We start from the raw sequence: 13,758 nt of genomic DNA, 5'->3' as shown, positions 1-13,758 counted from the left end.
TTCAGATCTTGGTACAAATTAGCTGCCTAGTGGGATTTTTTTGGGGGGGTGGGAGGGGGAGGGGGTAGCTTGCTTTGTTGTTAGAAACTAAACCCGGAATGAGAAGTTTTGTTGTAAGAGTGCTTCTGTGATGGGTTAGCCCTTGGCTGGGGGCCAAACCACACACTCACTCATCCAATTCCCCCCCCACCCAAGGATAGGGGAGAGAATTGAAGGGGTAAAGGGAAAAAAGGACTCGTGGGTTGAGATAAGGACAATTTAATAACTAAACTACAATAACATTGAAAATAATCCTATATACAAATATACAAATGAGTGACACACAGTGATACTGCCCCCCACCCGATGACCAAGGCTCAGCCTGTTCCCAGCTAACGATCCCGGAGCAGGGCGCGTCCCCACTCACAGAACGGAGAGAACAGTCTGAGCGTCCCAGACCCAGAGCTGACCGGGGTGAGGGGGGGAAAGGCCTTGGGAGAGCGACCACCTGGAGCGAGATGACCCGAAGCAAAACTGATCCAGAACCAAAAGGGCCGATCTTCTGGAGGGTCCTCACCTCTATCCTGGCCATGACGGGTATGGTATGGGATAGATTATTGGCCACTCTGGGTCTCAATCCCGAACCTAAGATCAAATCCTGGGCTGGTCACTGGGGCTGTGCTCCCTCCCAGCTTCTCCTGTTTGCAGACAGCCGGAGGAGCTGAAAGACCTCGGCAGCCACGTAAACATCACTTTTTATCAGCTTTCTTCTGAGCACAAACCCAAGCCACAGCCTCTTGCTAGCTATGATGAAGAGAGTTAACTCTGTCTTGGCTGAACTCAGGACAGCTTCCTACAAGTGTGTACTGGAGAAGAGCGTGCTAGCTGCAGAATTCTGCCGGTTTGGTTCACTGTCATAAAGCACAGACATGGGTTATTTTAAATACATGTTTTGGATATAACAGAACTTAATGATGCTTATCTAAGGAAATATATTCTGTAAACCCAATAAAAAAAGAAATCCGTGGTATATTTGGAAAAAATAATTCTAATCTTGCATGAAGTGTAAATATACAAGATGTTTTAATTTATTGTCTCCTCCTCTGGTTTGTCTTTTTTTGTTAAAAATCCCCACCCCAACAAGTGGTTTCACTGTTTTAGACTCTTGTGTGTCTTGGTTGCTTTTTGACTCTGTTGTCAGAGAATGTTGTGTTGAGAATGCAGAGCTGATTGTGCTCCCTAAATACCTTTTTTTTTCTTTTTTTTTTTTTCTTTTTTTTTTTTTTTGGTAGGCTCGAAATGTCAACACGGGTGAGCTAGCAGCAATTAAAGTAATAAAACTGGAACCAGGTAAGTGTTTCTTAACTGAAGTAGGCCATGGAAACTAAATATTTTCATGCTTAAGATACAATTGTATGAACAATCGAGTCCACTTATTGAAAGAAGGGATAATTGCCACCTTTTAGTGTAGGACAAAATTCTAAAAAATAACAAAAAACCAATAATAATATTTAGGCACTTACTCTAAAGCTTATGGTGCTTTAATATTTTGGATGCAATGAAAACACTGGTCAAATGCTGGGGAGGTCATGTCCTTTCATAGGGACACCTGTCTGTATATGAAAATTATTTTTTTTTTTTTTGCTCTTCAGTGTTTGCATGTTTAAAGGTCTAGCTAGGATACAGCAAGTCATCAGCAATACACCATGGATAGCAGACAGTTTGTTGTGTTGTTAGCTTGCAGTTTGTGGTTTGAGATTTGCTATCAGTTAAACAAAATACACATGAATATCAGATTTCTGTTAAAAATAACCAGATGGTTAGGTCACCAGAATGTTGATGCATTGGGAGAAATAATATTTTCTGAGGTAAGAGCTTGGCCAGTTCTGTTGGAATTTGTTGTGTTACGTTTGAAATTTATTAACAGCGACATTTGAGAGGTGATTGTGGATTGTGACAATAAATATGAGCTTCCTATCTCAACTTTTTGGACAATAGCTTTGGCTTCTGGTTTAAAAGCTCTTCTGGATTATGCTGACATGTGCTACAGCAGTACACTAAAAGGAGAATTTTGACATACTTTGAATTTTCCTGTTTTTTGAACTTGCTTATAGAGTCTGTTAAGTTATATGGTTATTTTAGGCCTTCGAGCTTGTGTCACCTATGAAGTCCTTGAGGTTAGTAAGAATGAGTTGGTTTTTTGTGAACTGTGTATATCTAGTAGCTAAAGAAACTTCAGAAGAACTTCTTTAGAAAGAACATACCTGACTAGCTATAATTTGCCCTTATGACTTAAAAAATTTCAAAGGAGCCCCAGTGTAAGATAGTGAACTGCAAAAGAGCACTTGACATGTATTTCTTAAAAAAAAAAAAATTAAAAAGGCTGTCAATCATCTGTTACCGTAATCCTCTTAGATTTGATATCTTTCTTGCCTTCTCTCTTTAACCTACCTACAGAATCCCTGTGCGGCACCCCCAAAACAAAACCATCTCTGAGGCACGTTGGGTTTTCAATTTTGTACATGATTTTTTTTCAATTTACACATCTAGTGAGAAGCTTTTCTAGAAAGACAGGGACAACTGAGGTACCAAATAGTAAGACTCAGATAAATGCCACATCTGTGTCAGTGTTTTATCTGGACTTAGGTTACGTACAGTCCATAAATTTATCTGCGTGCTGAGTTTACTGAAACGTTGCAGCAGCAGTGTACTATTGAATGCTCTTTTTGCTCAGGAAGGTGATCTAAGGGGTGCCGGTCGTGTGACCAAAAATATCAAAATTTTGTCATGTTTTTAACAACCTGGGATATTGGCAGGACATATGCAGATGGACCCAGCAGGGTTCTTGGGGAAAATGAAGACTTAAAGAGCTCCGGCCGATATCATCAGAAATCAGATAGCAGATGTGAGGTCCATCTGGCCCAAAGTGAAACTTCTTAAGAATATAGTTGCTTATTGCTAAGCCCTTGCTAATAAATACTGATTTACGGCTGCTTTATATGTCTGTGAAAGTGGCAAATAATTAGTTTTAATTACTCAAACTGTTTATTTTATAAACATGTGCTGAAAGTCTAGTTGAGATGTATGAACCAGGCCAATGAAAATATTAATTCTTCTGCTTTTCAGGAGAAGATTTTGCTGTTGTGCAGCAGGAAATCATTATGATGAAAGACTGTAAACATCCAAACATTGTTGCTTATTTTGGCAGCTATCTCAGGTACAGTTTGTTTCTTCTGCTCATTTAAAAATACCCCTCTATCTGGTTGTAAAGGACAGGTCTATAAGGTGACTTAGGCAAAACATAATTTACCAAATAAGTATTATCCACTTCTGTTTTGTTTTATTTACGTTAAAATCTGTTCTGTTTACTATAGTGTCTCTCTGTAAATAGCATTTCTCTTAGCAAAATGTTTCCGTGACCACATAGTTTTGTTTCCTTGGAAATGAGTTGTTGCTTTAAAGCTTTGAATTTAATACATAAGTGGAAAATTAAGTAGAAATATGACAAGTATGAAGAAGGAGTCTGTGTATAAATTTAAAATCTGTTTCAGTAAAATGTCTCTTAAATGTGCAAAACTTTGGGAAGTATAAATACTGCATAATACAAATCGAGTTCTCAGAAATATTCTTACTTAACTGGTGTTGGCATGTAAAATTGAGAACTCAAAATTTAGTGTTCTGGGGAAATAAGGAGGGAAAAAAATTGGTTTTTTTCTTGCTTAAGAGTAGTAGTGCTATGCTAAGCTTTGAGAACAATTTCATACTGAAGTACCTAAGAGTGTAAGCCACGCAGCCTTTAAAAAATGCACTAGTGATTTCTGCTTTGGGTTTGATTTGAAATCTAAAAATGATTGATATTTCAGCACTTTTATCTTTGCTTATCTCTCTTGAACTGCAGAGTTGTTCAGGACATTTAGTGTAGTATATGTAAATTCTTCTGTCTCATTCTTTTGTGTAATTCCTTTTGTAAGGTGTTCTGCTTACTTACGTTACAAGTGTAGTAAACCCATACTCCATACAAAGTCTCAGGATTTAGAAAGTGTCTGATAACATTGACTGCTATAATTTTTTTTAGTGCATCGTAACCAATGTTTTATCCTAGATGTAACAATTGCTTGATATCCAAGGACTAGACCTTTCAATGGTGGATTTTGTCAACCTAACGTTGTCATGATTTTAGGCATATAATGCCTTGTAATAAAAAGCTTTTAAAAGGCTCTGAAAAGTCATGATGCTCTTTACGGCATAGGCTTCTTGTTCCTTTTGCTTATTCCCATTATCTTGTGTGTGCTTGGGGACAACAGAGGTGGGACATGACAGCTCTGCATGTTGTGAAGCTTTCTAGACCCTATTCAGAATGGGAAGATGCCAAGTTGAGGTACTCGTGTGTATTAGACATCAGCAATTCCAGCTGAAATTCTCCATGATGGCTGTCTGCTGCAGCCGATAGCTTTTTAGCCATATAGGCCAAGTGCTTTTGCATTTCATGTGGGAAGATACAGGTGGTATTTTCACATGAAAGATCTTGGTATGTGAAAATCTCTCAACAAAAAAATTATCATCTTTGAAGCAGGAATATATGTCAGATTTCGACTCTGCTATTTGTTGTGCATCTTTTCCTTTGAAAAATCCTTTCAAATTTGACCAAGTTATCTTCTGAGAACTTCATTTCTTTTACTTTCATTCTAGACCAGGTAGAGCTTGGGAAATCCCAGTTACGGTTAATTTTCTAGCTACGGAAGAGCTAATGTGCTCCCTGGCTTGCTTGGCTGTTGGCGAGCATTCTTTGTTTTGCTCTGGGGCAAGCTGGGACGGGATGTTGAAAAGGCAAGTGTGGAGCGCTTTGTGGTGCTTTTGATGACCTCGATGCTGAACGTCTGCATAGTTGGAGAAAACTGAAATTGGACAAGTTAAGGGTACCAGAACTTGGAGGCAGTTTGGGGGAGAGAGAAAGTCCTGGCAATAAATGCTAGAGGAGAAGAGGAAGTCTCCTGCAGAGGCTCAGCTGATCGATGCTGTCCTGAGGAGTTTCTTTTCCCTGTCTCTTATATTCAGTGTCCTCAATAGCTCTGGATGCTCACTGAAACCATGTCCTATCACTGGCAGGGTTCATTGCATCTTTCTTAGCATGAGTATCTTGTTAGCTTTTGTCTGACGAGTGGCAGTACTGCGTGCTGACAGATGCAATGCAAGACAATAGAACCTGTGTTTTAAATTACATTTGCTTTATAGTCATTTCAGAGGTCTGTAGCGGAAGAGCTGGTCATTAGTACTTCACATACATAGTTTAGTGTGGAGCATGAAGGAAGTTTTTAAGAGCAAGTGTATTTTCACAGTAAGTGGAAATGCACTGAAAGTGTGCGAAGGAAGAGGAAAGCAATCTGTTGACTACCCCGTTAGATGAACACCATCCACATGCTACACCGAGCGAGGCCCAGAGCGTGTGGTTGTGTACTGCTTACATTATTGCATCTTCACGTACAGGAAGTTATCCAAGTCTGAAGATGAAATCAAGAAGCCGTGCTGCTCTGGGATCTCATATCTTGAAGGTGCTTGTCCTGGCAGCCTGAATGCTTTTTTAATGCTGACCTGGTCTGTGAGCTGCGTTATGTGTGTGTACACTTAGGGACTTGGTATTCCAAACTAGGAGTGTCTGCACTGCAGTTTTCAACATTTCAGATTAATTTGAACACGCCTAAATTGTGTGTTACTTCCATTCTGTGCAGTACTGGCAGGCTTTTGCTTGGGCATGAACAGGCAATTCTTAATACTGCTACATACATCAAAGTAATATTAAAATTTTTTTTGAGAATTTGTGGAGTTGCTACAGATTGGCAGGTGGTAAAGTTGGCAAGGGATGTTGTGATCTCCTAAAGGCAGTATTTGGAAACTCCATGTTATGGTGACTGAGCTTCTCAAATGGGTGGTGCATGTTCTGAAAGTTGTGTGGGTGGAACACTGTGGTCCACTCCTGTCACACATCCTTAATCTTCCTTCCAACCTCAAAGCCTGCCTTTGTTTGGGAAGAGAGCACCTTTTTGAATGTGCAGTGGAGGACATCTTAATGTAATTACTTTATTTGTACCTGTCCGCAGTAGTGGGAAGGAAGTTGTGTTGACATTTTTCTTGATGTGTAACATGAAGTCTGGCGTGCTCCACAAACCTGACAGTTATTGTTATAAACGTTTTCAGAAGACAGATTTAGAAGAAAGAACTAAGTGAGGAATGGCAGAGGGGAGGGCTGGGGCTCTGCAGTGCTGTGGAACTTTTCTCGAGCTGTTTTTCTAACGTATGAACTTCTGAACAGAATGTGATGGTTCCATTTGTGTCTGTTTCTGGAAGTGAGATTATTTCCGTTGTAGAAGCACTGACAAATGTATGCAGTTGTTTTACCAGCTGCTTCTTTTAACTAGTCATAGTGGGACCAGATTGCTTAGTGTAACTAATAAAAAGCTGTTTCTGACGACTTTTTTAAGAATTCATGTGAAAACAGACTGTGAACAAATACTATTGTTGCATTTGACTGTCTTTAAAATTTTGAGATGAAATGGTGCCTCTTCTCATGATGCTGTATTCAGACTGGGGATCCTTTTTCTTTAAAAACAGTTTTCCTCTTGTGTCAGGGTATCAAAATATACTTTTGTAGAGCCAGAATTAAATTCTGACAAGTATAGCATATGTTTTGGCCCTTTCTTGTGCTCCTGCTTGGAGCTTGCTCCCCCTTCTTTAGTGTAGTGCTTCTTTTGTCTGGGCAGTCCAATAGCTGCCTTTGAGGCCTCTCATTGTCTGTCCTCTTGTTTTCCAGGTATCTTTCAATGCTAAGAACAATGAGAAAAATACCATCATCCTGTATTTGGCACTTACCAGCATATTGTTCCCCATGCTTTTCTTCTGTTTACACGTTGGTTTTTCAGGCAGTCAAATTTCTGCCTTGCTGCTAGCCTGGGTGTTAGCTGCAGACACTGAGTGGTACTGTTGATCCTGTCTCTGATTTGTTTGCTGTGCTTGCTAGAAGCTCTGCAGACGCAGGCAACTCTGTACACTGTTACCGTTGATTACATGGATCTTCATAGAATCACAGAATCATTAAAGGTTGGAAAAGACCTCAAGGATCATCAAGTCCAACCGTCAACCCAACCCCACCTAACCCACTAACCCATGTCCTGAAGCACCACATCTACACGTTTCTTGAACCCCTCCAGGGATGGTGACTCCACCACTGCCCTGGGCAGCCTGTTCCAATGCCTCATCACTCTTTCAGTGAAGAAATTTTTTCTAATATCCAGCCTAAACCTCCCCTGGCACAACTTGAGGCCATTTCCTCTTGTCCTATCACTTGTTCCTTTAGAGCAGAGCCCAGCACCCCCCTCACTGCACCCTCCTTTCAGGCAGTTGTAGAGAGTGATGAGGTCTCCTCTCAGCCTCCTCTTGTCCAGACTGAACCCCCCCAGCTCCCTCGGCCGTGGACATAAAAGGGGAAGAGATCCAAGATATACAGTTCTTCCTTGGAACAGCAGCTGTTGTAGCTGCTGCCTGCTGGTGAGATATCCTTGCAATTTGCAGCTCGAGAGATAAGCTCAGCGCTTGCACTGTTGCCTTGCAAAACACTTCCATGAATGTTAACGTTGCCTACAGGAATGTCTCAGCTATTCTATCAGAGCCTTAAGAAATGCAAGACCACAGGTCATGAGCAAACTGCAAGAACAGTCTTCGCTTTTTCCTTTGGTTGCCTTTGTGTCCCAGTCTGCCCTAAGGTGGTAGGTAGTATGTGATTTTTTCTTTCCGTGTGTTTTGATGGCCGGGAATGACTAGGCAAGTCCCGTATTTTCTGCTCTCCAGAATGCCTTTCTGCAGCTCCATGTGGTACATCTGTCTTACCAGTGATAATGAGAATTTAGTGTCCATAATAGAAGAAACCTTTGAATCCTTCAGCCTGTTGTCTATTCTTGGAAAGCACCTTTTATGAAGGTATAGTGAGTCAAACCGAATTGATTCCTTTAGTGAGAGGAATCTAAAGAACTTCCCTCTGACCCCTGCCACCAAAAATATCCATAGGTATTCTTGAGGGAAAAGTTTTCATCTGAGAATACACTTGCCTACAGCACGGGCTCCACTCTGCCTAGCTTTGACTAAAGCACTACAGTTTCACTCCATTCATTGTGAAAGAAATTGAGTTGAGAGATATCCTTAGGGCTTTTTGGTTTAGGTTTGTTTCTTTTTTGTTGGTTTGTTTGTGTTAATTCTTCTGCTCTGAGAAAAGTGGAGAAGTAAAAATGAGGAAGAAATAAGAACACACATCTGTTTTCTCTCTACTATCAGTAAAAATAATTTTCATAGTAGATCTTGAACAAAAATCAGTGTGCACATTTCACTAATACTGTTTCTATTACTCCAGTGAACCCTGGAATATTTTGAGTATTTGTTAGTTACTTCAGTATCAAAATAGTATCACATAAAGTTGAAATCATATTCATTATTTGACTTGTACTTTTCATGATACAGAGCTTGTTATGTACTTTTTAGTGTTTGAGTCCTCTGACTTATCTTTTATAGTGTTGTTTTCAAATCTGACAGCTAATGAATGATTTTCTTCACTTTTTAGACGAGACAAGCTATGGATCTGCATGGAGTTTTGTGGAGGTGGCTCTCTACAGGATATTTATCATGGTACGTCAAGGCTGCAATTCCTTAAAATCTAAGTACAGCTTATTTTTGAAAATGGAGATGATTACAGTTTTTGGGAATCAGAGAGGTGGAATCCTAAGTTTAGTATCCATAGTAATCCTTTGAAGGTCAATTTTAGCTCATGTATTTACATAATAGGTTGTTGGGTTTTTTTAAGAAAATTAGCTATAGTGGGGTTTTTTTGAGCAGCCGGAGTTATTTCCTTCCTTCAGCAGCTCGTATATCAATCCCTACTTTTCAAATGCTGTACAATTAGACAATATCATATTGTAAAAATAAAAATATTATATCCTGATGTGCTGTCTTATAGTCATTTTTTTGTTTCTGAGCTTTTGAACTTTGCTTTATTACAACAACTATACCACTGCCTACAGATGCCTGGATAAGAATTGATTAGCATTGATGCTCTTGTCCTTTGTAAACAGGGATCTTTTGTGTGTTTGTATACCAGAAGTGCCTCGAGAGTTGTCTTCTTTTACTTTTTCTTCAATGTTGGATGCATGACATGAAAAGCAAAGATGACGTATATATTTGGTTTGGTCTTAGGTGCAATGAGTGGTCAAAGAAACAAGGGATGTGTGTGAATCTACTGCATAAAGAGAGGATCAGTGAATTGACTGCTAGTTTTCCAGAAACAAAATCAGTTTTAAGGGTTTTTATTGCCCTGGAATTAAGATTTGTTTATTTGCCGTGAGTAATAGCTCTATGGTTCTCAGGTGATGTTTTTCACACAGAAAATCCATCCGTGTTCTAAATTGTGAAGATTTTACATGTTAGAATCTTTACATCCTTCTTCTGTGTGTAAACAGCTTGTGTACTTTTTTACATATAGCTTGGATACAATTAAAACAAGACACTGATTCACAAGTTCACAGTATCCTTGTGGCATAGCCAATTGAGCACGGCTTTGTTGAGCCTTTATGTCTTTGCTGGTGTTGATAAAAGCATCATGTCTATTAGACTTTGTTATGTGGAGCACCTGTAGAGTAGGAAATGAGCTCATGCCACATAAATGTCTGAACACATGCTGTACAGTAGCAGTTTCCTGTTCCACCTGATTTTTGGCTTCTCTGCTGGTAGATAGAGTGGAAGGTTCTTTTCTGATCTTAATTACATTCCAGAGGGTCTTATTCCAGATGAACTATAGACCTTTGGAATCTTTAAATCATTTAAGGTAATCATAATTAAATTTCTCAAAATAGACTTGCCTACCTGGAAATATGTACTCCGGGTGCTAATATATTTAATTTTATGTGGGTTTGGAGCTTTTCTTTCATAAAAGGGAAGATGGATCTAGACCAGTTTTGAAGATATGTATTGCATTATACTGATTTATATTGTCGTGGGTTTTGTAGAAGCTGAGCAGTTAGGTGCTTAAATCTTGTTTCATTTTTAACTCCCTACTCCTTCAACTTCCTTTGAGAAACCCCTTCCTACTTTTCTATTTGTTTCTCTGCAAAACCTGAGAAGCTTGCAGTGAGGACCGCATTTCCTGGTCTTAAAAACCTTTAATGTCAGGATCAAAGTGCCAGTGATTGGGGACAAGTCACAGGCCATTCCTTGCTTGCTGTTCAGTGTTTGGTTTATGTATTTGTTCAGAATTTAATTGTTTTCCTTTAGTCAGCTTGAGTGAAGCGGGACCCTGGAGGGAGAGGAAGGCTGCTCCTTACCTTGGGAAGCTGCTGAGCCTGCTCAGAGGGAGAGTTTGAGAGGGTACATGGTGTGGCAGGCCCGGAAGCAACAGTGCTCGTAGCTGGTGCAGAAAAGGGTTGAGAAGCTGCAGAGAACAGATCGCATGGCAGCGGGAAGGATGGAAGGAGAGAGCAAGTCACAAGGGTAGAAGGAAATTCCTAGGGCTCTAAGGGGACCGAGCGGAGTTTCCTGCAGCTCTGAATCACTGCGTTGGAGGTTCAGCCTTGCATACAAGGACACAGTGAGTTTGTGCAGGGGAGAGAGTTGTACTTAAATCACTGCTTCTGTTTCTTTTTCCTCTTCACTGAGATTTATATATAGAGGCCGTTATTTTCCATTCTAATGGGACTAGACATTTTTGAGCTAAAAAAAGTTTGGTGGTCTTTGGGATGTTCAGTCTGGGGAAAAGTCAAAGCACATTTACTTTGAGACTTGTAGTTTGAGATCCTATCAGTGTGAATGAAAGTAGCTGAGGCATGGGTTTGGAATGGGCAATATCTTACCTGATTTTGAGAATTACTTTTTTTTTCACCTTTCATTTCAGTGACTGGACCACTTTCAGAACAGCAGATTGCCTATGTTAGCAGAGAAACACTACAGGTAGTGTGTTCTCAGGTTCTTGTCATTGACTTTTAATGTAAAAGTACTATAAGCTAAAAATAAAAGCTACAAGTACGCATGATGCTGTGGAAGTACAGTGTTTGATGGGTTAGCATTTTCCTCAGACTTTTGAGGAGGTCCTGTATTATAGCCTAGAACTGATTTGTATAATTACAAAACCTCAGATTATCCTGGATCATTTGAAGAAACTGTAATTTTTGCTTTAAAGGGGGAAAGCAGCTTATTTATTAATCCATATTTGTGGTGCAAATAAGTTATTGCAAGTTTGAAGGAAAATTTAAAGACTCAATTTTGCTTATCTGATAGTTGATCTGTGCCAATAAGAAAAAAAAGAAATTGTCTGTGTACTTGAGATGTTCAAGTTAAGGTCACCAATGTCTCATGGATATGCTAGCTTTAATTTTTCTTTCCTAAGTTAAAAAAACTTAATCAAAAACTACTTTTTTGGTGGATGTCTTGCTTCCGTATGAGAGAGCAGTTCTTGGCTTCTAGTGAATGCAAATCTGTTGAGTGCCATCTGTTGACAGCTGCTGCCTCTCTCAAACACTCTCTCAAGATAGCTCTGTCCCTGAGCCAGCTCCCTTACGTGCCACTTACAATCTCTTTATGCTATGCCAGAGATTGCTGACTTCTGATTTACCGGACATGGCTTTTTTTTTTCCTTACAGTGAGATCTTACATGACATCTAGGAGTGTTTTGGTTTTTGAACCTTTAAACCCTTTTGTTCTTATAGAATCATAGAGTGGTTTGGGTTGGAAGGGACCACTGTAAAAGTCATCTGATTTCAACCCCCCTGCCATGGGCAGGGACACCTCCCACTAGCCCAGGTTGCCCAAAGCCTCATCCAGCCTGGCCTTGAACCCCTCCAGGGATGGGGCATCCACAGCTTCTCTGGGCAACCTGGGCCACTGCCTCATCACCCGCACAGGAAAACATTTCTTCCCAATATCTCATCTAAATCTCCCCTCTTCCAGCTTAAAGCCCTTACCCGTCATCCTATCACTACACCCCCTGATCAAGAGTGCACCCCCCCATCTCTCCTGTAGCCCCCTTCAGGTATTGGAAGGTGCTGGAAGGTCTCCCTGGAGCCTTCTCTTCTCCAGGCTGAACACCCCCAACTCTCTCAGCCTGTCCTCATACGGGAGGTGCTCCAGCCCTCTGACCATCTTTGTGGCCCTCCTGGACTCGCTCCAACAGGTCTGTGTCTTTTCTGTGCTTTCCTGTGCTCACCTCCTTCAAGCTTCTGGCCATGCTGCTTTTCATGCAGCCCAGGACACAGCTGGCTTTCTGTCCACATTGCTGGCTCATGTCCAGCTTTTCGTCCACCTGTACTTCCAAATTTTTCTCTGCAGGGCTGCTCTTAATGCCTTCATCCCCCAGCCTGTACTGATACTGGAGGTTGCCCCAACCCATGTGCAGGACCTTGCACTTGGCCTTGTTGAGCCTCAGAGCCTCATGAGGTTCACCTGGGCCCACTTCTTGAGCTTGTCCAGGTCCCTCTGAATGGCATGCTGTCCCTCAGGCATGTCAGCCACACCACTCAGCTTGATGTCATTTGCAGATTTGCTGAGGGTGCGCTTGACTCACTGTTTATGTCATTGATGAAGGTACTGAAACAGTACTGGTCCCAATATGGACCCCTAAGGGACACCACTTACCACTGATCTCCATCTGGACATTGAACTGTTGACCAGTACTCTTTGGCTATGAACACGCAGCCAATTCCTTAGCCACCAAATAGTCCATCCATTAAATCCATAGTCTTAGAGTGTGAAGGAGTGTTTCAATAGTGTAGAATGGAATTTATGAAACCATTTTTTTATTGTGTGGGAAGATTTCTTGGTTAATATGTGTAAATTGCTTTTACACAAGAAGGGAACTTGCTGCTCTGTATGTATTTTCTAAGTGTTGTCCAGGGACCAATTTTTGTATATTTTAAAGTTGTAAATGTGTGTTTATAACACTCTGACCAAGTATAATATATATAGTTTCTGATAGTTGTTGTAGCTTATAATACAACAGTCACTCTTCCTAGTGAAAAGTCCATGAATATAGGCCATCTGTCCATCCATAAAAGTGATTTGTCCAATGTTAATTTTGCCATCAGTTTCCGTGAATTCAGAGTTTCACTTGAATGCCTAAAGTTAGCGTTTGATCTCCGTATTTAGAACCCCATTAAATGGTCTATTTAAAAAAAAAAAAAACCAACCTATCAGTACTGGTTGGAATCGGTGCAACTGATTCTGAAAATATAGGTCCTTTAAATATGGCCTGTAATGTACGTGCCTCCAGACATTCAGTTTTGAAAATAGGGACCTCAGGTTCTTCCAGGGCAGTAGTAAAATTGAGTGAGTTGTTGGGCTTTCTGTGCCAGTAGCATCCAGAGATTTAAATGCGAGGAGTGTACATGGGACTCTTCTAGCTAATGCCAGTTGTTGCAATGGTCAGGTAGATTTGACACTGTCCCGCATGACATCCTGGTGGCCAGATTGGAAAAATATGGATTTTATCGATGGACCACCTGCTGGATAGGGAATTGTCTGGATGGTCGCACTCAGAGAGTTGTGGTCAACGGCTCAATGTCCAAATGGAGCCCGGTGACGAGTGGTGTTCCGCAGGGGTCAGTACTGGGACCACTGCTATTTAATAACGTCTTTATTGGAGAAATGGACAGTGGGATCGAGTGCACCCTCAGCAAGTTTGCCGACAACACCAAGCTGTGTGGTGTGGTGGACATGCTGGAGGGAAGGGATGCCATCCAGAGGGACCTGGACAGGCTG

General features: G+C 40.8%; 1 protein-coding gene across 1 annotated transcript in view; it reads left to right on the top strand.

The window, feature by feature from the left end:
• Positions 1-569: 569 nt before the first annotated feature.
• Positions 570-13,758, top strand: part of LOC104466885 (mitogen-activated protein kinase kinase kinase kinase 3) — a gene marked incomplete at its 3' end in the record, with an annotated part of 21,128 nt that continues 7,939 nt past the window's right edge. The window contains exons 1-5 of the mRNA XM_010080446.1: positions 570-581; positions 1,272-1,329; positions 3,106-3,196; positions 8,582-8,646; positions 10,901-10,956. Coding sequence (XP_010078748.1) covers positions 570-581; positions 1,272-1,329; positions 3,106-3,196; positions 8,582-8,646; positions 10,901-10,956 — 282 coding nt within the window. The remainder of the gene's footprint in view (positions 582-1,271; positions 1,330-3,105; positions 3,197-8,581; positions 8,647-10,900; positions 10,957-13,758) is intronic.

Source organism: Pterocles gutturalis, unplaced genomic scaffold, assembly GCF_000699245.1.
Source record: "Pterocles gutturalis isolate BGI_N339 unplaced genomic scaffold, ASM69924v1 scaffold12296, whole genome shotgun sequence".
NCBI lineage: Eukaryota > Metazoa > Chordata > Aves > Pterocliformes > Pteroclidae > Pterocles > Pterocles gutturalis.
This window is presented reverse-complemented; position numbering and strand designations above follow the sequence as displayed.